We start from the raw sequence: 24,293 nt of genomic DNA on the forward strand, positions 1-24,293 counted from the left end.
ACGAGATTAGCACCGTGCCATTAACTGTTGCCTGCTGTGACAGTCAGGAGTGAACCTACTGGCCAGTCCATTATCAGCTGTCATATTACCTCCCATAATGTGTGGTTTATGTGTTCCAGGAGCAAAGGCAGCAGGACATTGGTATTTATTGTCAAGTCAAACAACACTTTGGTATCTTGAATGTTCGCTTATTAATTTTCATTGCTGGTCACACACTGTGATAAAAGGCTGGGGTTTTTACTGGGCCAAATCAGTAGCTTGTTAGCTCTTTTTCTTACACATGTACATTTACTGTTTTGTCCATTTTTACTCAAAAATTGTACTGCAATATTAGAATACTTTGGAAATTATGTTTATTTGAAGAGCCAGCAGCCCGTTAGCTTAGCTCAGCATAAAAAGTCAAAATATAAAAGTAAACTTAGCTTGGCTCTGACTTTAAAGACATTTAAACAAATGACTGGTTTGGTCGTATCCTACCGCACAGAGCAGGTAAGACAGAAGAGCTGTAGACAAGTGCAGTTTAATTGTGCTTCAGGTCAGCCTATTACTTTCAGAGACACCATCAGTGTTGGCACCCAGTTAATTTAATGCCAACATAATTCCTCTTTTATCATTTTGAGTCATGACTGGTGCAGAAGAATAACTTAAACTGTAAAATGTCAAGGTGTCTCCTTTCATGCCTGGAGTGTTATTGTACTGCTAATGCTGCTGATAAAAAGGCTGCCAGAGCTTTTTAAACTGAACAACAGGAGAAGTGAAATGTTTGGGCACCTTGAACACATCTTTGTGACTTTTATCTGTGCATGCGTGCGTGCGTGTGTGTGTGTGTGTGTGTGTGTGTGTGTGTGTGACCCGGTGGTGTGTGTGTCCAATCAGTGTGCATTGTTACAGTGCTTGTGTTTGTAGTGTGTTTGCTGTGTATCTCACCGCCCTCTGTGTTGTGTGTCTGTTTTCTCCTTTAAGAAGTCGGCCCCCAGGAGGAAATGTGCTGCCTGTAAGATCGTTGTTCACACCGGCTGCATAGAGCAACTCGAAAAGGTTCCTCTCTCTCTCACACACACACATATATATATATATATATATATATATTTAATCTTACATTTAATGCACTCTTGACAGACTGTCATTGTTGAAGATAATTTAATATCTATTATACTAAATTTCCCTCTGGGGATCAATAAAGTCTCACCTTATCTTATCTTGTCATCCTGTTCATCCTTTATTTCTGACAGTTATGTGAGAGTTGAGGTTTCTGCTGCATTGTTTTAAAACTATTAAACCGCATGTAGGCTTAAACTTAGTGCCAGCAGCTCATGAAGGACAGGTGCATAGTGGGTAACTATTGTAGTTGTTCCAAGCGATGCATAAGACTGTAGACTCACTAAACACTTTCACCTTCTGTTCGGATTTATAAAGCTGTAACTGGTTTTACTTTAGAAATCTCAGTCATCGTGAAAAATGAAGCCTCCTTTCTTGTCATAAATGGACATCGATAAGCTCTGAATCCCTTGTTTGCATATCAGCACTTCCTCCAGCTTCAGTGTAAATAAAGAGAAAGACAAAACCCATCAGTAGACTGTGGGAAATGATGTACGAATGTATTTTTGGAATAAAAACTGACTTGATTTGGTATTTTGTGTCAGCATTGATGTTTGTTTTTTCATCCCTCTCTAGATTAACTTTCGGTGTAAGCCAACCTTCAGAGAGGGAGGATCGAGATGCCTCAGAGATGTAAGTGTGTGTGTGTGCGTGTATATATGTGTGTTAACATGTGCCCAACTTTTGAGGGAAATCGTTTTTTGTTTTTTATACATTCACACATTTAGCATTAACGTGTTTAGCGCTTCTTTCTGTCTGACAGCAGAACACGCTGAGACATCACTGGGTTCACAGACGAAGACAGGAGGGGAAATGTAAACAGTGTGGAAAGGTAAGCACACAAACACACACACACGCACACATGTTTTTTTAGTGATTGTCGTTCATTCACTCATGTGCATGTCTGCTCGTTTCTGCAGAGTTTTCAGCAGAAGTTCTTCCACAGTAAAGAAATCATTGCCATCAGTTGCTCCTGGTGTAAACAGGCTGTAAGTAATTCATCCTCTGTCTTAATGAGTATAGAGTAAATTAAAAACAAATGTGACTCAGTCAGATTATCTTATTACCGTAAATTAATAAGACATTCACAGAGCAAATATACACCCTCAGGTATAAAAGAAATGAGTGACGGTCTGAGTCTTGTGAGCTTCACTCTTCACTATAGAAAATGTGTTTAGTTTAGTTGCATCTTTAACATCCAGTACTCCAAGACATGTGTGTTCTTCAGTCCAAATGTATGTTTTTATTATTATCTGTTGTCATAAACCCTTGGAAGTTGAACATACAGTTGGGGAAAATGTGTTTTTGGTCATTTGGTTGACACAGAGTTTCAGACTGCTGTGTCTCACATGTAAAATGTGTCTTTGATATAAAAAGATGATTAATAAATAGTTTTTTCTCTTGCAGTTCCACAATAAGGTGACGTGTTTCATGCTGCATCAGATTGAGGAGCCATGTTCTCTGGGGGCCCACGCAGGAGTCATAGTTCCACCCTCCTGGATCATCAAAGTCAGGAAACCTCAGGTGTACACACACACAAACATGCACACACACACCCGTCGGTCCACTGGTTGATGAAGTTCACTAGCTGTCATTTTGTGACATTAATGAGAAACGACTTGGTTGGATCTAAATTTAAAATGCTAAAAGAAGGCATGTGTCAAAAACTGTCTGTGCATCTGTGAGTGTGTGTGTGTGTGTGCGTGTGTGTGCGTGTGTGTGTCTGTAGGTGGGTCGGTGGGTGGCTGGGTGATAGTTTGGCTATGATTTTGATATGAGTTGACACATGTCCAGTCTGTCTGAGGGAACGCTGGGTTTGTTTCTCCATCACCACACACACACAAGCACACACACACACACACACACACACACACACACACACACACACACACACACACACATACACATACACATATCTCTTAGTCACATCACATGCTACATTGCACTTTTAATTACCATCACTGGGGACACGATGACAGTGAACTAACCACTGAACTCTCTGTGTGTGTGTGTGTGTGTGTGTGTTTCCGTACCCCAGAGCTCACTCAAGAACTCTGCCAGGAGAAAAAAGCGGACATCTTTCAAAAGAAGGACAAGCAAGAAGGGACTGGATGTAAGTAAGACTACCATGCAGAATGTGGGTGTATGCAGTAGAGACAGTTCAGATTTATTTAACTTCCTCTCACCTGGATCAGTTTTACTTCCTTCTCAAAATGTCGTCACTGATCTAGCATGTCAGTAAATGTTTATGTATGAGTGATTTAGTCAACTCCAAACACGACGTAAACAACATGTTGACCTCCTGTGGTTTGTCAAATGGACGTCATTAAATAAATGAGTGGACATCAGTAAACCTCGACTGGTTCAATCAATGATTAATTCTTAAAATTGCTTTTAACAAACAAAGGCGTGTTGGAGGTTGTCTGTGTGTACATCTCAGTGTATGTATGTACTGTCTGTACTGTGTGTGTGTGTGTGTGTGTGTGTGTTGGAACAACATATTTGTGTGTTTGGTATTTTATTTCAGCCTTTGTTTTTATACTTTGATCTGCAGTTTTCAGTATTTTTACTGACTTTGTGCTGCTGATTTATTGTTATTGTTGTTACTCTATAAAATGTCCCACGTAAAGTCAAAATGTTAATAACTTTTTGTGTATTAGATTTAAGAAACTGGAGAGGTGGACATTTGACTTTTTTGTTTGACAAATAGTCAGAGATTAACTTTCTGTTCTTTTGTCAACCAATAATTTCAGTATCACAAACACTTAAGATGTATATTTGAATTTAGTTAAGTATTTGTGCACATCGTCACACGTTTATTTGTCTAACTTCTTGTCTGTCTCTTTGACTCTTTCTTCCTTTTAGGAGTCTAAATGGCGTCCGTTCATGTTGAAGCCCCTCCCCTCACCTCTCATGAAGCCCATCTTGGTTTTTGTCAATCCCAAGAGTGGGGGCAACCAGGTCAGAAAGCGAAACACGTTTGTATTTTTAATCTGTTTGAGATCCCTCATTTGAAACTCCTGTCATTTATTATTTCCTCAGTCTGTGCCATAATTTCTGAGGAAATTTTAGAGAAGTTGCTGATATATACGATGTAGTGACTATAAATAATCTTTAGCCAGTTTGTGTGTAAACTCGGATTTAGCTGATGACGTTTTTGCTGAAAACTCATAATCATGCATCCTGATGTTATCAGATTTTAAAAAATTATGTTTTCATTAATTTACACCTCACTTGTTTTGGTCTCAGCAGTGCGTCAGAGTTATTTGAAATCTTTTTATGTTCATCCTTCATTGGGCTGTTTTTACAGGAGTTATTACAACCTGCCAGTTACCAGTGACGGAACATTTAATTAGGAAGGTGACGGTTCAGAACAGGATTAGTTTTGTCACATTCAGATGGAAAATTTCATTATAACATCATGCTGGATTTTAATTACTTTTTGGAAGCAGTCACAATTATAGGACCTGCCAACAGAAATAAAAACATGCAGTTCTAATAGATTGTACAATTTTTAATGTGATAGTTAAGTAGTTGAGTTCCGTGCAAACCTTTCACTTCTAGGTGTGAGTTTTCAATACAATAAACCTTCATTTTATATTTGTCTCCGCAGGGTGCCAAGGTGTTACAGATGTTCATGTGGATCCTGAACCCTCGACAAGTCTTTGACCTGTCACAGGGAGGACTGCGAGAGGCGTAAGTGCCCTTTAGTTTGTTAAAATTTACCCTCCTTAACATTTTGGGTGGAAGTCGTCATGACACTCAACATGTCAGACTGACTGACCTTTGTGCTCTGCTTTATTCATTCATGAAAGTGTAAATAATGAACTTACAGAAACAGTGTTTTCTGCAGCCAATTTAGTGATAATTTTCAACTTCCACCTCTTCTGTTCTGCACCCGTTCTGCTTTGTGCACTTTTTGAATTGTCAGGTTGGAGTTGTATCGGAAAGTGCCAAATCTGAGGATCCTCGCCTGCGGAGGTGACGGCACGGTAAGACTCTGTTCTATTATGTTCTACTTCTATTACATCTGCTCATACTGTGAAGCTTATACTTTCTGTGTGTCCTTTTCTGTAGGTGGGGTGGATCCTGTCCACTCTAGATGAGCTGCAGATGACCCCCCAGCCTCCAGTCGCTGTTCTTCCTCTGGGAACAGGAAATGACCTCGCCAGGACGCTCAACTGGGGTGGGGTGAGTTCCTAGCCTTGACTTCTGAGAGCGGCAGGACGCAGCGGCTTCTCCTCCCTGTAGTTAATCATTCACAAGTGTCCACTTTGTCTGTTTAATGACTTGGAGTTCAGGTCGTTTATCCACATCGTGATTTAGTAAATGGCAGTGGAGCCGATGATAAAAAAAATAAAATAACAATAATGCCGAACACAAATTAAATAGAAATATGTGAATGAGCTTTTATTTAAAATAAATATTAACCATGACATTAACAGAGTATCTAAAATATAAAAAGAACGTAACAAGTGTCAGGTAAATAAATATCTAATACGTGTATATGGACAAATATTGATATTTAGTTCAAATAAATGCAGTGTTTTCCTCTCCTCTGGGAGCTACAGAAAAACTGACCACCTTCCAGGAAGTTTACAACGGTGTCCTTCCTGTGTAACTCGCCCTCTAAACCCTGACATTTAGCCACGGTCTGACCCCTCCGCAACACAACACATCAAGTAAAGATGACAAAGTATTCGAGTTGTTGACTTTGCACAAGTTCTTTTTAATTAATTTTGTCTCTTCTGTACGAGTGCTGCCTCTCATGTTTTCTGTTGCGTCAGACAGTTGAGTTAGTGCAACACGAAGCTGAAAGAGCAGAAAACAGAAGCTCGGTCCTCCCATGGAGAAGCACCGCGCAGTGAGACCTCTGCAGAGGGTTTCAGTGGTTCCTTTTTAAAGTTTAGAAATTTGTTGGTCAAATTTGGCAATTCAAGTCGCTTCTCCTTTTTGCCAATTAAAAGTGGATTGTGACGACATACGCTTTTCTTTCAAGCCTGAAATATCAACTTGCAGCACAATACCAGCTACAATCTCAATTTTTCTTTTTTTTTTATAATAACAATGGATCAAAGGACAGTCTTAAAACAATGTGAAAGCTGTCCAGCCCACAACGTTACTGTTCTGGTTCACTTCCACCACTCTCAAAGCATTATTTCCAGCTGTTTTCAGTGAAATAAAGCTAAAACAAAACCTCACTGTGCATTACTACAGACAGAGTTAGCAACTAGCTGGTGAACATAGATAGATAGATTGATAGAAGATAGACAGACAGACAGACAGATAGATGGATAGACAGATAGATAGATAGATAGATAAATAGATATACTTTATTGATCCCTGGCTGGGAAATTACAGTGCATATGAACAGTAGAATATGAACATGAACATAGTGGAGCATTTAGCAGCCAAAGAACCAGATATTTTCCTCAGGAGTTGGTTGAACAACACTAAAAGAAGGTGAATGTTGCACTTAGATTCAGTATCTTGACAAATCAGCGTTAATGTTCCTTCATAGCGACTGGATGTAGAAATAATTAGCCAACAACTCTTTCTATGAAGTCTCCCATAACAACTTAGAAGTTGATGATTGGTCGGTGCTCTGTTCACAAATTGTTGTGACCAAAAAAGGCCATGACTGGTTTAAGTATTTGCTTTTATATTTGGATTACACTAATACTGTCAACCTCTGCAGCACCAGTACTCCTACTAATGTGCTACTGCTACCCTACTGTTCATATCACAAGTGACAAAATGTGCAAACTGGAGTTTTCTCTCTTTATGAAGGGAATGAGGTGCTCAGGCAAAGCCACTGAAACCTGTACAGTAAAATATAATGTAATATAATGTACCATTTGTCTGTCAGAAGGCACTTTGGGCCCTTGCAGTTTGCTGCTAAAATAAGGTGAAGTGCTGAAGCATTCAGAATTTGCCCCCTGACACACACACACAGATTGCATAACTGCACTGTAACACAAAAGAAAAGACCTTTTATGAGCACCCACATTCTTGTAGATACTACCTCAACTGTCTCTGTGTGACTCCGAGGTCTGAGTCAAAACCTGAAATGGTATTTAATCCATTTTACTTTGCACTGCAACTGCTTCTCAATCATTTAGTTTTTTTGTTTGTAAGATTAGCTGGCTTTATTTAGTGTTCGAGTGGCATTTAAAGGAACACATGCTCACGGTGTGTTGGAGCTGTATCATGATGGAGATATTTCCATAAATTCTAGGGTGTTGTGCCCTGTTCAGAGTTTAGGGCATCAAACCCCAACTCATGAGAGCTAAATCTTATTCACTTTTAGAGAAAAAAGTGCTAGTGTACCACTTGATGTGGTTTGTGGCACAGTCAGTGAGTGCACTCAAACCAAGGACACGAGAATGACTCCGGGTTGCAGGAGTACAAAGCTGACAAAGTCCTGATGCAGACAGAGATGACAGATGCTTTGAACAATGATGGGGCTGAGGGAAAATTCATATCTACCATATGTAATTAGTGTGTCTTTTTTGTCCTCTGTTTCATCTGGTATTTATGACTGCAGGATTTTTTTTTATTCGCTTTGTCCCTTTTGCTCCTTTCCTTCTTTGTTTCCCTTTTCCTATTCGCTTCCCTTTCCTTCCCCCTCCTTTTCTTTTCACTTCTCTTTGTTCTTCTTAGATCTTTTTTTCTCTCCTGCTCTGTACTTTCCTCTCCTTCCCTTTACTTCCTTCCTGCTTTCCTTTCCTTTCCTTGTGTCACTCAGTGCAGTCCTTGGTACACTGATTTCCTGACTTTGTCCAAAATGCCATCCATTAGAGAGACATGCCTTGAATGACTAATGTGATGGAGGGAAGTATGGGAGGGAATGGACTGATGGTAGGAGAAAGGGAGGACTAAGGTGTGTGTGTGTGTTGTCTGTGAAATCCACTTGTTTATGTGTGTTCTTTGTTTTTAAGGCGTTGATTGGGTCAGTGAAGCAGCCTCAATGGCCGCTTACTGAAAACAAGTCATGCCATCCTCTCTCCTAAATTAGCCTAAATCAGTCCTCTTCTCTTCTCTCCACATCATGTCTCTCTGCTTCCTCTCTTTTCCTTATTTTTTTTTTACTTCTTTTTTTCTTCCACTTCCCTGTTGATCATTTTTGCTGGAATTACCTAATTTAATTTGTTTTTGTGCCATCTCTTATTATGATTTAATTTTCCAGCAGTTGACAAGACAGTCTCACCACATGTTCTCTGTATCCTTCTGTCCACCTGTCTGCGTTTGTCTCTCTCTGCAGGGCTACACAGATGAGCCGGTGTCCAAGGTTTTATGTCACGTGGAGGACGGTTCGGTGGTTCAGCTGGACAGGTGGAACCTCCTGGTGGAGAAGAGCACTACGCAGCCAGAGGAGGGCACGCAGAAGGTCAGATGTCAGCCTGGAGTCTGGGTTGGCACTGAGGGTTTATGTGTGTGCATGGATGTAGTGGTTTAATCCTTTTTGACTCGCTTCCAGTTCTTGTCTCCCCTGTGGTCCAGTAGGATCACAGATACTTCACCTCCCAAGAGCTTTTCACTCAGGCTCATCGGGTTCTTTGTCAGTTGAATCATTTAGTTTGTGATGTTGACAGATTAGCTGAACTTTTCACCGCACAGTCAAACAACTTAATTTTCTTCACTGTTGTCTCTAAAACAGATGCCTGTGTGCTATAAATACAATAACGCACCTGCGACATTGTGTGGTTCCAGTTCCGACTGAAATATCGCTATTAATCCAACTATTAAAAAAAAATACTGTTGTGTGCATGTTTTGCAAATTGCTGTTCATATTTTATACATATTAAAAAGTGGTTGCTACTGATGTTGACCAAAATCGACACCAAGTAATAGCAAACCATAGCAGTGATCTGCTCTGTCAGAAGTGACGACACATTGCGTTTGATGTGCCTTTGTAGGAAGTAAAAGCAGCAGGAAGCGATCGCTTTGAATTATCAGTAAGTCTTGATTTTGCTCAAGGAAAGGATTCTGATCGGAAGAAAATAATCAAATAACCCTCCACCTGAAATGCCTTGCAAATTTCTTAAAGACTGCCGAGTTTGATGAAACAAATATAAAGTAAGCAAAATGAATACAAAACTCTGCATGTTGTCTGGTAAAGACAACCATCCATAGTGAAATTGTCTAAGTGTGAAGAAGAAAGAAATGTGTGTGAAACAGACATGTGTATCTCTAGATAAATGTACATTATTACAGGCACTGAAAGGTACTGTAGTATGTGTGGATATGAGCTGTCAGTGTGAACAAATTGTGTAATATTCATGCAAAACACTCACTTTTATGTTGTTCTCTGCCTCCTCAGCTGCCTCTGAATGTGTTCAACAACTACTTCAGCCTGGGCTTCGACGCTCATGTCACCCTCGAGTTCCACGAGTCAAGAGGTCAGTAAAATCCATTTTAATGTCTTTATTTTACATTTCACCCTGTATTAACTTTGTTTATTTCCCATTAAGTCTGTCTCTTCCCTGTTAATGCACCCCACTCCACTGAACTATGAGCGGAATGAAATAAAATATTAAAAAGGACACATTCAGATACGCACAAGCATTCATGCATAAACAAATGAGCGAGGTTTTCTCACTCTCTTACTCTATGCGTCTGTTTTGTTTTTTCATTTTTAATTCCAGTAGCTCTACAACGATCTTAATGTATTCTCCTCCTTTCTCTCTGCCACTCTGATTTTGTCTTTCCAGAGGCCAACCCAGAGAAGTTTAACAGTCGCTTCCGCAACAAGATGTTCTATGCAGGAGTGAGTGTCCTCTTGACTTGCTGCACACTCACTAAAACTGCAGCCTAAACTTTCTGCTGGTTTTCCTGTGTTCCTTCATTGTCTTTGTGTTTGACAAGCGTGATGGCTGAAAGGAAAGCAAGATTGAAGGAAGGGAATTAGGGTAAGGAGGGAGCTGGAAGAAAGGTGAAGGGAAAATTAAACTACTCACACTGCAAGCAGGAGGAGGCTGGGATAAAGCAGAGTGCCTGTGGCATTTTCTGGAAGGAAAAAGCCTTATTTCTGCCCTGAAAAGTCATGATTAGAGCCACGAATTCAATTGGAAATTGTATTTTCTTGCAACTGTGTAATGTCATATTTAACTGTGATTTTACATTCAGGATGAACACTGTCATAAGTACAGTTTGCATCCCTTATGCTATAGTAAACATTTGAATGTTATAAAGCTTCATTCAAGACATAGAAAATCTTACGTGGAGCTTGTTGGAACCTGCAGATGAGAGATGTTCAGAATAAATGAATAAATGCCAGGTGAGAGTTGGAACAGAGGCGAGCAGGGGAGTTATCTCTTTTTAACAAGGGAAATGTAGTGAACTGTAATTCTCTTTGATTGGGTCTTTCTCTCTCTCTCTCTCTCTCTCTCTCTGTGTGCGTGTGTGCGTGTGTGTGTGTGTGTGTGCATGCATGCGTGTGTGCGTCTTTGCAGGCTGCGTTCTCAGATTTCCTCCAGAGAAGCTCCCGGGATTTGTCGAAGCACGTCAGAGTGGTGGTGAGTGTTAACACACTTTCTCTCTGTATCGTTTTCCATGTTGACATGTCTGGGCGGCCAGTCGGCCTGGTGATTAAAAAGGCCGTCCTTCAACTGCTCTTCGATCATCCGCCACACTCAAGTGTCCTTCAGCAAGACACTGAATCCTTGTCAGAGCCACTATGCTCCTGCTGGCCACTGGGCTCCATATAACAGTAACAACTAGCATTCAATTTTATTATTGATTCTGCTAATTGTTTTCTTGATGAATTATAGAAAATATGTCAAAAGGTAGTGGAAAATACAATCACTGGCTATTGATGTTAGGAAAGCGTATTTTTATTTTTCATAATTCCAGTCTAATGTTAAAAGATGAGGGTGTTGATATGAAAAGATCAAAATCACCGTTTTAGTCATAGTCTGAATAAAACATGGACAGTGTCTCTGGGATGTCACCCATAGGTTTCTGAGGAGCTGATCTGAACATCCATGTCAGGGCTCTGGCCATTGGCCGTCTTGACAGTCTAACTCCCATCTTGTCCAAAAATGGACAAAAAGGCGGAGCACAGACTTCATCTTTGATCTGTTAGTACAATTAACCGCACAGCAGGCATAATTTTTGTCTGATATTTGCATGAGATATTATCAAAAAGGCACCAGCACCACAAATACAGCTGAGAGGTCAAGTTCAGTGACCCCGATTAGCTGAAGTGACACCCAGCTCTTAATTACTTATTACTTAAACAAATGATTTATATGAAAATTTGCCGCCTCCCTCACATATGATCACCAACAGGAAAATTAGCTATAGAGACCAAGTTGTAAACATTTGTATTTCTGCTGTATGTCTATAGGGAATGACCCACTTTTTGAGCCAGCCTCAAGTGGCCACTTGAGGAACTGCAGTTTCTGGTCACGGAGGCTGTCACTTGGTTTTAGTGTTTTTCTTCATAAGACAAAACTGTTTAATAAAGGATGAATACTTAAAAAAAACTCAGTAATGTTCTGAAACACCCGAACACAGCCACAAATTTTTAGCAAATGTTCAACAGTAAATCATACATTTGTTGTGCACTATTTTTCCTTGGCAGATTAACACAAATTTGTTGCTGTGGTGACAGCAGCAGGACGTGTATGTGGGAATAACTCAAAATAAGCTACAGTGTGTGTGTCCATCATATTGACAGGACATGTCAACACATTGGTGATGTGTTTTTAATAGTTTTTGGACAACAATGGAGCTCTGATGGCACAGAGGAAGAAGACGGATGTTTTGGATGCACACAGTATTTGTTAGCATTTGTTGCTGGTTTTGCTTTTTGTGGAATTTATTGATGAAAAGAAAAACGCAGAATATCACCAGACTTACAGAAGACATTTTAGAGAAAATGTTGTTCTGATGAGCATAAAGTAACAACTTACCTTTGATCTGTATGTGGTTTAAAACTGAGAGCCAGAAACGTTGAACCTGCGAATGAAAACAGAGAAAAGAGAGTGAGGCTGGAGGCAACTCATAAAACCAAGCAAAAAGATCAGAGAGTGAAAACCGGTTGTTTTGTACAGAAAAAGAAATAAATGAATACGTGTGTGTGTGTCCCACTTTGTGAACGAGAGGTCCAATCCATGAGTCTTTCACTTTCTTTGTTTCTTCGTCTGTTTCAGTGCGATGGTACCGACTTAACTCCCAAGATCCAGGAGCTGAAGTTTCAGTGCATCGTGTTTCTAAACATTCCCAGGTAAGTGAATGCACCCTGAGTAGAGTCTGGCTGTTCAGTCTTTTTCTGGCAGAAGAGGCTTATTGAAGTTAAAAAAGTAAAAAGTTGTTTTTACCTTAGTGGTTTTACCGGTTCTTAAATTAAACCTATTTGTCCATTTTCTGTTGCTTGATGTACAAAGTGCACTCTGCACTTCATTTTTCTTGTGAAACTTGACTGTGCAATACTATGGACCACGTCCGTTGCTGAACTGTTGCAATTTATGAATTCTGTGTTGTTGTTGTTGTTTTATTGTGCCACGACCTGTATCACTACTGTCCAAGACAAGTTTCCCACAAGGGACAATAAAGTTTACCCTTACCTTACTTTTAAAACAGAAGAGATGGAAATAGGCAAGTAAAAAGCAAGAAGACATAAATCTGATCAGGATTAGCAAAAGAAAAATCTTACAGGAATCCCTCAGTTTTATATATTTGAGGAGGGATTTGTTTTATTAAATACATTAATTATAATAATGGGATCTTTTTCATGATCAAAAGTTCGACCAAACTCTTGATTATTCAGTGTTTCCTGCTTAACAGCATTAATATAATTATGACGCAACTCCATGGTGAATATAATAATGAAATTTTATAAGGTCCTTGAGGCGGGTGCATGAGGTCTGTGTCTTTCAGGTTTTGGACCCCGACACTTCTGAGTAAAAATCCTCCCACACCACCCTGCAGTGTTTCTCTGATTAGACACTAAATTGATGAAAACACACTCACTACCGATGGTCAGGGAAAAATCATCTTAGAGGAACATGATTCTGGATGGATCTGATTCATATGTTAACTATGCATTATTTATATTTGAATATTTTATATTTGTGTGTGTGTGTAGGTACTGTGCTGGCACCATGCCATGGGGGAACACAGGGGACCACCGGGACTTCGAACCGCAACGCCATGATGATGGCTGCATCGAGGTTATTGGCTTCACCATGGCTTCATTGGTGAGAGAAAAAAGAAGATGAGAAAGAAAAAAAAATACAGAATGAGGCAGAAGTGACGAGGAAAAATGGCTGACAGAACCAAAGAGAAAGGAACAGGATGCTATGTTTTTATACTCCTCTGTTGTAAATCTTCCTGTTGTCCACCAGGCTGCGCTACAGGTCGGCGGTCACGGAGAGAGGTTGCACCAGTGTAGAGAAGTTGTCCTTACTACCTACAAGACCGTACCTGTTCAGGTGAGTGCATACACTCACCGACATCCCTACCAGTCTGCCCGACTGAACAATGACTGAATGATATGGATTATGGCAAAACAAGAGAAGATGAAACTACAGTTTTGCAGCAGAAGAATAAGAGAATATGGGATCATTATGTATGCATGTACATGGACACAGTATGCTGTCGACTGTAAAAATTTACCTATGGAGGCACTGAATGCACACAAATCAGAAGAGATGAGAAACACCTGATATGTATTTTCACTCCAGCCCTCTAAACAGTTTTGCTCTTCTGATTTAGATGCTTCTGGCTTCTTACAAATTCATATTTCACACAACATGACAGGAGGCTGAAATGAATATTGTAGTCTGTCATCCATAAAGTATGACTGCATACCTTCATGTTCAGCTATGCAGTGCGTTGTGTCATTTTATATTTCTGTATGTTAAAATTGAATACCTGATTCTTGGAGAAGCTGTTACTGGAACACACTGTTAGACGGGCTTTAGGCATCAGGGCATTAAGGCTGTGACTTTCTTTAAGAGAAAAACAGTCACTGGGACTGGGTTTTTACTTTTTTTTTTTGAGTGTTGATAGAAATGTGTGCTTTGTCTCCTGTTTCAGGTGCGACAAAAAAAATCAAATCTGCCTCAGAAAGGTTCCCCTCCCCAAAACACACAACTTTTCATTATCATCAAATTGAAAGAACTCAACAGAAATACTTAAATACTTCAGTCTTTTCAGTTTTTCATGCTTCGCTCGTTGTCTTCTCCTCCTTTGCTGCACTTTGCTGAAACTGTTGTTGTTGTCCCCTCACTTGTGCGTTGCATGTAAAAGACCCACTCATAGAAAAACAGCTCTGTAGACTGACTACAGGGCCAAACCTCAACAGCGAACCTTTAAATCTTCATTTAAGGAACCGTGAAACATAAAGTAGACTCAGTCTCATCCACATAACAACGACATTTCTCTTTAAGGTGACCATAAAACCTGCCTTTTTGGTTGTACAGTGAGTGAAATTTATCTTTGTGTCACTGTTAAATGGAGATCTTTGACTTTTGGTTTGAATGTTAAATTGTAATATTTCCTGATCATCTTTTTGACATTTATTTCCCCGGAAAACCTGTTTATTTTCCCAAATCTAAGGTACCAAAATAGTATGTTATCATTTGTCATATTGTCTCTGATGTTGAATGAACACTGCGTCATCCTGTGTCAGGCCTGTTGACGTATCACAACTGTCAGCTAACGTAACAGCTCCAGTACTGTCTATACTCTTTTTAATTATTGTTTTCTGCTTTTAACTGTCACCTTTGTGTGTGTTTGTGTAGGTGGACGGTGAGCCGTGTCGACTGGCTCCATCCACTCTCCGCATCTCCCTTCGAAACCAGGCCAACATGGTCCAGAAGAGCAAGAGACGCACCTCTGTGCCCCTGCTCAACGAGTGAGTCACACACACACACACACACACACACACGTACAGACAGAGGAACTAGGCCAGCAGTGTTGTAAAAGCCTGGGTTGCACTGTGTGAGTCATACAATCTGTTTAGTGGGAGCTGACATTCACTCTTATCAATGTCCCACATCTCTCATCATCTCGCCAAAACCACAATCAATGTGGGGATATCTCTGTTGTCCTCTCAAATTAGTAAAAACAAAGCACCAGGGATGTCTCCAATGACACGCTGACATGTAATCCTGTGTGGTTTCGCCTCGACTATATGCCAGCAGAAAAGAAGAAGGAGAAGAAAAAGAATATTAGATTTCTTTCAGGGATAAAGCAGTTGTTTGTGAGATTGTGTGGCTACTAACCCTCCTCCATCCCTGTAGCACTAATGATTCTTCGTGTATATCTTTGTGTATATATGTGGGTTTATTTCCAACTGTGTGTAAGAGTGTACAGGCTACAGTAACTGTGTGTACGTGAAAGAAGGATACTGTAGAGGAGTAGACTTGCTGTAGCTGCAGTAATGAGTGTCTTTGCTTGATGTACTGCTCTGCTACTGTACTCTGTGCTATCGATGTTTGTCTATTTACCTCTGGGCTTTTCTCCGTCTGTCCCTCCTCCTGTCCCTCCTCTTCTCTCTGCCAAAACATGTCTGTAATCTTTTTGATTATTTATTATTTTCATTTGTTTGCCTTCTCTCCTGTTTTGTTTCCTTCTTCTCTCGTTCATTTCATTTCTTTCCTCTTCCTGTGCTTTCTCCTCACCCTTTTCATTTCCTCTCTCTCCTCATCTCTTTTCCTCTCAATCCTGTCTTCCTGCTTGTCCTCCCCTCTCTTTCTCTTGTCTACTCTGCTTTCCTTCGTTCTCCTCTTTGTTATTTTTCTCTCCTCATCTGTCTTTCTTTGCTCCTTGTATTCTTTCCTCCTTTTCTTTGTCTCCTCTCCCGTCTCCTCCTCTCCTCTCATCTCCTCCCCCTCCCTTGTCTCCTCTCCTCGCCTCTCCTCCACTCCTCCTCATCCCTTCCCTTCTCCTCTCCTCTCCGCCATACGTTCCTCCTCTCTTCTGTGTGTGTTTGTGTGTGTGCGCGGCGGTAGTATTCAGAAGGTGTGTGCAGCAGATCTGCGCCGCCTCTCTGCTCCCCCAGACTCCTTCTCTGTGTAAGTACCTCAGCCCTCTGTCACTGTATGGATGTAACGTGTGTGTGTGTGTGTGTGTGTGTGTGTGTGAGCGATGAGTCGGTGGTGTTGTGTGTCGTGGTTCGTCTCGAGTTCGACCAATATTTGATTTGCTGATGTTGAAGCCTGTCAGTGTTTATAACGGACACAGTGCAGCTTGTTTGAATGACAGAAATTAGAGCTTAATTTGCATAAAGCACAAATTATTTTTTTATGTTTTTATCTTGAATTTCTGTATTTGCTTTTTTCTATCTATTATCCACCCTTATGTCTATCTGATGTTGAATTTCACTAATATATGTGACAAATAAACCTTTAAATCCTTACATTTGATTTCAGGGCTTCACCAGTTATGTTTTCCTTTCTTGATCCCTGTAGAGAAACTGATTCTCTGGGTTTAACCCATCCTAAGTATAAGGACCAAATCCAGTTGTAAGCCCGTGGAAACACACAAAATCCACACTGAAAGGCTCCGCGCCCACTGGGATTCAAACCCATGACATTTTTTTTCCATTTATTTTGATATTCAGCCACTGAATGTTTGTGAAAAATGACTTGAACGAACAAAACTGTTGCAGGTTTAGTTTACTAATTGCTTATCTGTGGGGTTTTTTTAGTTCCAGTTTGACACTTCAGCTGCAAACTTTTATCCAAACCTTGAAAAAAATGCTAAAAATTTGCTTTTGCAATCCTTACGTGGTTGTAAGCTAAATGAGCATTTATTATTTGTAGCACCAGACAAATTGGTGTCAGCGTTGGCTTCAGAACCTCACATTGGTCAAACCCAAGTTGAGTCGTATCGTGCTGAATGTGAATTTGTGTTTTGTGTATGTCCGGTTCTCTGTGTGGACGGAGAGAGAGACTGTATGGCAGCATGCTGAAGCCTTTCCACTTCTCAATGTGCTTCTCCCTCTTGTCTTGATGTGCTTCCTGCTGTTGTCCCCTTTAATTTTAACTTTATCCTGAGCTGTGCTCTTATTGTACTTGCATCACTCCTCTGCTCTCACGTGATGTCCATGCCGTCCCCCAGAAAAGCTGTTTTTTTTATTTTTTTTATGTAATTGTACTCCTGTGACTGAGAAAAACAAAAGTTCATCTCGTGTTTTAATTTGACACCTGTTGTGTTCCTTTGCAGGTAAGATTTTTAGCTTTTGATGATGGGTAGATGGGCAATTTTTGCCAGCAGCTGTTGTGTGGCCAACAGTGTTTTCTCACTGCCCACAATGTTTCTGATATCAATATTCTGCCTTCGTCAACCTCCATCCTCGCTGAAGGCATTAATGCCCACAGACATTGACTTTAAAACATGTCGGCCCACTTCAAACAGAATCAGGGTCAAGTCGCAGGGCCTTTTAACCTCACAGTAAAAGCTGTGCTACCATGATGGGTGTTCAGTGCTTTTACTACTTCTTGTAAACCTCCAGTTATCAGTCAGTCTTTTGAAACTTATGTAAAGTAACTGCAAGTGTGAGGAACTCTGAACAACATCGACGAAACAAGACAGATGAGGAACTGAATTTTGCAAAAGCTCAGATTTGGTTTGTCATGTGCGTGTCTATGCGTGCTCGTATGCATACATGTGTCTCCTTATTGCTGTATGTTTGGACATGTCTGATTTGTGTGTATGCGCACATACATGTAATTGTACGTGTGTGTGTGTGTGTGTGTGTTTTTTTCCCCCAGTCCTCACGCAGTTCCCGATCGTCTGCGTCTTCGAGTGAATCGGATCAGCCTTCAGGAGTACGACCGGCTGCAGTACGACAAAGAGCGACTACGAGACATCTGTAAGGCTCTGCGTGTCTTCTCGGACCTCGAGCTGATATAAATAACAGATACCATGAATACTTGGTTGTGAAGGTGGTCAGTTTCCTCTCATCTCTGCAAAGCTTTCAGCACTTTGCTTTGGTTTTCCAGCCCATAACTTTATTGTTTTGGTTCACTCTCACTGTTCTCAAAGTGCTGTTTCCAGATTTCAGCTTGACAAACTCACTGTATGCTACCTGCTCAGCAGCGAATGGCAGACATTTAGCATTTAGCTGCTTAAAGAGACAGATATTCCCCTCAGGAGTTGACAGTGTTGACATGTATAAACATGGATGGCATGTCTCCACATCCCCCCACTGTACAAAACTGAAGCCAAGCAGCAATGGCTCGGTGGTGGAGCTGCAGTATTGAACAACTATGGTAATTAACGAATTTAAACCAAACCTATTAGAAAAATCAACACTTAAACATACATCTTTGTGAACTACCCAAAATGACAGAAACTTTACAGAAAAGCTTGTGTGACATGTAACTTTGAGCTTTCAGTTTGGCCCATGTCCCCTCTGTTTGAAGAGGTTTATGAGCTGTACAGGAGTCTGCCACCAGGGGGTGTTCAAGATGTTTTGACTTCAATTTTGGGGAGTTCTCATGTTGTCCATCTTTATATGCAGTCAGTGGTTGCTAGAGAACAGAAACCCAAACTCCAAATGGGTGATAATGTCTTTCTATAACTGCTGGATGTGTAAATAACAAACTGCTTCAACCTTATAAGGTGATTAAAAAATATCTGTTTCTCACAAGTTGCCATAAAAATACAATTTAAGCATTTTTAACCCACCTTTTCAATGCATTATGGCCTAAAATGTGTGTTGGTGTGTTTCAGCCATCCCAGTAGGCATTGTGGTGGTGAGGGGGGACTGTGACCTGGAGACATGCAGACTCTATATTGACAGACTACAAGAGGTAAGTTTCCTTCTTTCTCTTCTTCATTATGCTCATCAATACTTTAATTTTCCTCTCTCTTTTCTCCCCTCTTCTGTTTCCTTCCTTGTCATCATTATTTCATGATGCTTGCAGAGTCATCCCTCCTCAAGTTATTTATAGACGGATGAGCAACCAGCACCACTGGGAATGCAGAACTGCTCTTTAGCTGTGTGTCTCATGTGGGAAGCGTTCACTAACCGAGCTAACACCTATGCAAGTTTTGATGTGAATGCTTTGGCTGTTTGTTAACCTTGAAACCTGTCTGCTGTGCTTGCTAGGACTTACACCAGGCGCCATCTACTGGCCACAGAGTGCACTATCAGGTATATGACTTTTGGGTGGCTCTCTGTAGGAAGTGTGCTTATTGCTAGTTTTGAAGGCTTTGGAAGGTATTGGCCAGATTATTTTTACAATACCTCAAAGCTGTTTCACAGGACTGCTTCTTGGAATTTTATTTTTGCATTTAAATGATAATTAGTTAGTTAATTAGTGATGCTGGCAGCTCCACAAAGCATGAAATAAAACACTGTAAAAGCTGTTAAAAAAAAAAAAAAAGTAGGTTTTACAGACTGACACCCATTCTGAGTAAAATCCTCTCGTACCACACTGGAATAAATTCTTCTGGACATGTGAACTATGAACTAATATAATAATCAGTCATTAACTGTGGTGAGGGAAGGGGAGAACACTGACCGTCTCGAATCCAATTCTTCTATTTCCTTCTAACACACTGCCTCATTGTCCTGAATGTCTTGCTATCGATTGTTTATCTGCTCTAAAATGAAAGACACTTAATCTCCGTCTGGATTTCTCTCCTTCTCTTTCTCTCTTGTCAAACAATCCCCCCCGTTTAAACTTTTCCACATTTAATTTATCGTTGAGCAAAAGGGAGATGAAGCTCACAGCGTCTGTCTGTTTGTCTTCAGGATGAGAGCAGAGGCGTCCCCAGGACCAGTTCGACCAACAGACTCTCTCCCAACTGGAGCTTTTTGGATTGTGAGTGACTGAAATCATTTCCTGTATTTGTTTAGAGCCGACTAGTCAGGGAAAAACCTCAGGGTGACTGAATAATTTTCATCTTTGCTGTGCAGAAAAATTATATTATTATTATATTTTTACATCCTCTAAATCTAAACTAAATCTGCACCTTTGTTAGGCTGAGCTAAAAGGCTTAGTCAAACCTTTATTGTGTTTTTGATGTAGCAATTATTGTTTTAGCAAATATTATATATATATATATTATATAATATATATATTTATATATATTAGCAAATATATATAAATGAAACAATTGATAGTATAATATTGCTGAGGGGATAGATGTTGTCTAAAGTGGTGATCTCAAAGATTTCGGTCCCGTGTGATTTGGTGACACCTGTTGTTACTGGTGCTAACAGCAAGTGTGGAAATCTATGGCCAGCAAAACAAACTATTGTCATTTTAATAAAGACGTCAGGCAATAATTGGCCTTTTCCCATCATTCGGTTAGCAGCCGTTATCTGATTTATGTTGCACATGGTGTTACAAGATAAGAAGAGAAGTTGGAGCTCTTCAGTTCCTCATCTAACAGCTCACTGTGGCTTCTCCTTTTTCTTCTATTACTCCCGGCAATATTTCAGTCTGATCCACTGTCAGAAAGTGACGAGACTGACTGACAAACACATTGCATCACCTGTGACTGCTTCATAATAAATTTCAATTTGGACTCCACCCGGTAACTGTTTTTAATGAGAAGCTGCTGCAGCAGCAAATGTTTGGTTCACTTAATACAGCGTTTTTCCAGGGATGTTTTGACTGAGACTCAGTTCATAATACTACAGATACGTAAATACTGCAGTACTGTGATCAATGGACCATAGTCTCAGTCACCATTATGCTGACCTCGTTCAGTTCTAGTGACTTAACAGACATTCATTTAGATGAAAATCTTTGAGGTTGTCTCTTTAAATAAAGTTAATTCCACTCCATGTGACTTGATAAAAAACTCCCACTCCCACACATTTTCAAAGTGCTTTGTGTTGACAAGGATGTTTCTGCTCTGCAGCCACATCAGCTGATCGCTTCTATCGCATCGATAAGGCTCAGGTAAACCCGGTTTCATCCTGCGGTTAAAATAACGGTTAAAAATCACTGAACTGAAGTCTCATATTGACTGAAATGTTTTCTTCCATTTCGTACCTGTGTGTGTGTGTGTGTGTGTGTGTGTGTGTGTGTGTGTGTAGGAGCACCTCCACTTTGTGACAGAAATCTGTCAGGACGAGGTGTTTATCCTGGACCACGAGGGTCCAGTGACGAGCCAGGGAGTGTCCACAGGGATGCCTGATCTGGTGGTGGAACCTTCTGCTGGGTAAGAGCACACAGCAGATACAGGAAATATCCGATGACATGACGTTTTTTTATTTAACAAGGACAAATTGAAGTCAGAGGAACCAGGACGGCAGCATAAAAATTAAATATGTTTATTAAATTCATGATTGAATTAATTAATTAAAGTTAAATATGCCTGCCCTGGAATACATTCAATTTTACAAAATATTATATGTGAACAACATTTTAAAAAATTACTAAAACAAAAAATGAATTGACAGTTATTAAAATATGGATCAATAATTGATTCATTTATCATGTAAAGATGCCAAACATTTTTGTTTGTTTTCTCTGTTCTGTGTCCTTGTAAACTGAATATCTTTTTAAGATTGATATTTTTCCCTTTTGTTATAGTCTTTTAAAAACTATATGATAATTATATCATTATGTAATTTATGAGGAGCTGAAAAACATGAAAAAAGAATATTTTACAATTCAATATTTTAGGTCTGCATGGACTCTGATGTAGTTAAAGATTTTTTAATTCCATGACGGCTACAACATTTTTTTAACCTGATTATTTTCTCAATTAATCATTTCACCTATAAAACATAAGAAAATCAGAAAAATATAAGTAAATAAAGTTTATTTATGACAGCATCTTTCACAGAAAGCGGTCACGACAAAAACAAGCAACAGCAGTCAGTATGTGCTGGTGACTAATTAGAGGAAGATCTGGATGTTAACAGTAAATCAGAAGATTAATTAAATAATTTCCATTTGCTGTACTGAGTCAGTAGAAAATAACTCGTGTCATTTATTTTTCCAGGACTCCCTTGACATCTGAGGAACAAGGTAGAACACACACACACTCACTTTAACACGTCTCAGTGTCTTTTTGAATCTCAGGCTCGTGACAATGACTCTGACAAAAATATTTGTGGCGACTGTTTTGAAGCAGTTGAAGGCTGTTTACTGCACTCTGGTCACCTGCCTTCGTGTCAGGAGCAGCTCTCTGTAATGCCTGGGACTCTCCAGTTTAATGAACAAGTTATTCCTCATCCTCACATGTCCTGAAAAGTTTCATGTTTACTTTCAGTTTTGCAGTCTTGGGACACACTCTCAGATTGCATTCTTGTTTTTGTATGCTCTGCTTATGAAACACAAAAACATTGGATGTCAGCAAGCTGTTGTTGAATTTTTTTCTTCTGCTTCTTTCTAACTTAATATGGATCATGTCCAGTCAAGCCTGTTTAATTGTTTTACTGGTTAAATTTGGCCTTGATTCCAGTCACAAAACGCAGCAAAAGGGCTGTTGCTGTAGATACAAAAAATGACTCATGAAAACAAACACATAACTCACAACTTAAAAACCACATATTCACAGGAGTGAGCAGTGATAAGACATTTAGCTGTTACCCCCTTTTAACTGTGAATTGCTTGTATTTATTCTGAAATCCCAGAGTACATGCTTGTACACACACAGAGGGGGATATTTTAGTTCCTTTGAGGAAATTGTTGTCACTGCATGGGACATAAGAGCTCTTTGTTGTCCTCAGAGACAATGAAAACATCCCACAACAAGGAAGTAACAAATGACTGGACAAAGCACAGACACTCAATGGATTTGTAGGAAAGTGAAACAGAAAGCATCCTGCAGAACCAGCCAGTGAGGTTTAAAAAAATCCATCTGTGTTTATGTTATCATTTCACTTCTCTAATCCTCGACACGATCATACACTGTCTGCATCCATGGCAGGAATACGGTTGGTCAGATAAATTAAAAAAAGTCCCCGGACTTCAGAGTACGTCATTATTATACAAAACAGTCTTTTCACATTGAAAGGAAGAAGTTGATCACAGACCAGCTGGTTTGCCCAGGGGAATTTGGGTAAAGTGTGCAGAAGCCAGTCAGTCGCAGCCTTGTTCTGCAGTGTGATCTCACGTCTCTGTCTGTTTCTGTGTTTGCAGCACTGTTGACAGCTGCCAGTACAGGAGATCTTTCCATGGTAAAGTGCAGTGACACGCGAATGGACACACACGCACACACACACACTGTTGTAGAATGTATAATTAAATCCAGTTTTACCTGTGCTGCACGTCAGTGGGATTTACAGATTGAACCAGACAGTGTGGGTTTTTTTTTTTTAACCACACCTTCAAAGCGAGTGTATTCAGCTTATCTCTGTCGTCAGCGGCACAGGCGGCGGTGACTCAGCGCTAACGCGATGCAGTCGATTTCTGAATACTCAGGAACTTTGACTTTGAGGTCAGGTTCTTAGAGCTTTAAAGTGTTTTCTACAGACACTCTTAAATTTTCGCGTGTATTTCCAAAAGCAGCGTTTTCAACTGCATGAAGTCTTTCTGCGGTGCTGAAGGAAACACTGGGTACACTTAAATTAATGTTAATTTAACCTTCAGCTTGTTGCCTTTCCTGCTTCAGGGATCCATTGCTATTTGATGCACATCTTCGTTTTTGTTCATCAGCATGTGGCAAACAGCATATGCACCAAGAAGAATAAAGAAAAGAGAAGATACGAAATGCAGACATTAATCGATTAATGTTTTAATTGATTCATTTGTCAGGAAAACACATTCCTCTTTCCCCTTTTGTCGTGCTATCTGTTGCTTTTTCTGCAGATTAAAATCTTTTGTTTTGAATAGTTGGTTTGACATTTTTATACAATTTTTAGACTATTTAAATAATTAATTGGAAAAAATAAGATTAATGGATGGAGAAAATGATGATAACAGTAACAGTACAAAATGCTAATAGTTGTGTCTGTAATGGAAACTGAAAACAGAAGAAGGAAAGACTCGTTTTGGGTGAAGAGGGTGAGGAGGACGGTGATGGGAAGTGGCAGGTCACCTGCACAAGTCAAAAGTTCAACACATTTTAGATGTATGTGTCAGCATAAATTATTTTTTTATTTTGTCATCAAACATCACCTAAATGAAATGAGTTGTAATGATCAATGATCTTAATGTGATCTCAGCTTTATACAAGCAACTTAGAGTCGTTATGATAACTTCTCAGAGTATCTTAATTAACGACCCTCTTGAGGTTAGGAACAGATAAATTTCATTTCATGT

General features: G+C 39.9%; 1 protein-coding gene across 7 annotated transcripts in view; it reads left to right on the top strand.

The window, feature by feature from the left end:
• Positions 1 to 24,293, top strand: part of dgki (diacylglycerol kinase, iota) — a 63,320-nt gene that overhangs the window by 32,223 nt on the left and 6,804 nt on the right. For 2 of the 7 annotated variants that reach the window (XM_046378425.1, XM_046378430.1), the window contains 26 exons: positions 964 to 1,038; positions 1,675 to 1,731; positions 1,862 to 1,930; positions 2,019 to 2,087; positions 2,506 to 2,622; positions 3,137 to 3,211; positions 3,964 to 4,059; positions 4,712 to 4,794; positions 5,030 to 5,090; positions 5,176 to 5,289; positions 8,363 to 8,488; positions 9,422 to 9,500; positions 9,813 to 9,868; positions 10,554 to 10,616; positions 12,258 to 12,331; positions 13,193 to 13,304; positions 13,452 to 13,538; positions 14,853 to 14,965; positions 17,829 to 17,929; positions 18,793 to 18,872; positions 19,172 to 19,216; positions 19,820 to 19,889; positions 20,938 to 20,978; positions 21,116 to 21,240; positions 22,030 to 22,055; positions 23,172 to 23,209. In XM_046378425.1, coding sequence (XP_046234381.1) covers positions 964 to 1,038; positions 1,675 to 1,731; positions 1,862 to 1,930; positions 2,019 to 2,087; positions 2,506 to 2,622; positions 3,137 to 3,211; positions 3,964 to 4,059; positions 4,712 to 4,794; positions 5,030 to 5,090; positions 5,176 to 5,289; positions 8,363 to 8,488; positions 9,422 to 9,500; positions 9,813 to 9,868; positions 10,554 to 10,616; positions 12,258 to 12,331; positions 13,193 to 13,304; positions 13,452 to 13,538; positions 14,853 to 14,965; positions 17,829 to 17,929; positions 18,793 to 18,872; positions 19,172 to 19,216; positions 19,820 to 19,889; positions 20,938 to 20,978; positions 21,116 to 21,240; positions 22,030 to 22,055; positions 23,172 to 23,209 — 2,052 coding nt within the window. The remainder of the gene's footprint in view (positions 1 to 963; positions 1,039 to 1,674; positions 1,732 to 1,861; positions 1,931 to 2,018; positions 2,088 to 2,505; positions 2,623 to 3,136; positions 3,212 to 3,963; positions 4,060 to 4,711; positions 4,795 to 5,029; positions 5,091 to 5,175; positions 5,290 to 8,362; positions 8,489 to 9,421; positions 9,501 to 9,812; positions 9,869 to 10,553; positions 10,617 to 12,257; positions 12,332 to 13,192; positions 13,305 to 13,451; positions 13,539 to 14,852; positions 14,966 to 17,828; positions 17,930 to 18,792; positions 18,873 to 19,171; positions 19,217 to 19,819; positions 19,890 to 20,937; positions 20,979 to 21,115; positions 21,241 to 22,029; positions 22,056 to 23,171; positions 23,210 to 24,293) is intronic. The other 5 variants (XM_046378427.1, XM_046378432.1, XM_046378428.1 and 2 more) reach the window with 4 other exon arrangements.

This window comes from Scatophagus argus, chromosome 22 (genome assembly GCF_020382885.2).
Source record: "Scatophagus argus isolate fScaArg1 chromosome 22, fScaArg1.pri, whole genome shotgun sequence".
In the NCBI taxonomy this organism is placed as follows: Eukaryota; Metazoa; Chordata; class Actinopteri; family Scatophagidae; genus Scatophagus; species Scatophagus argus.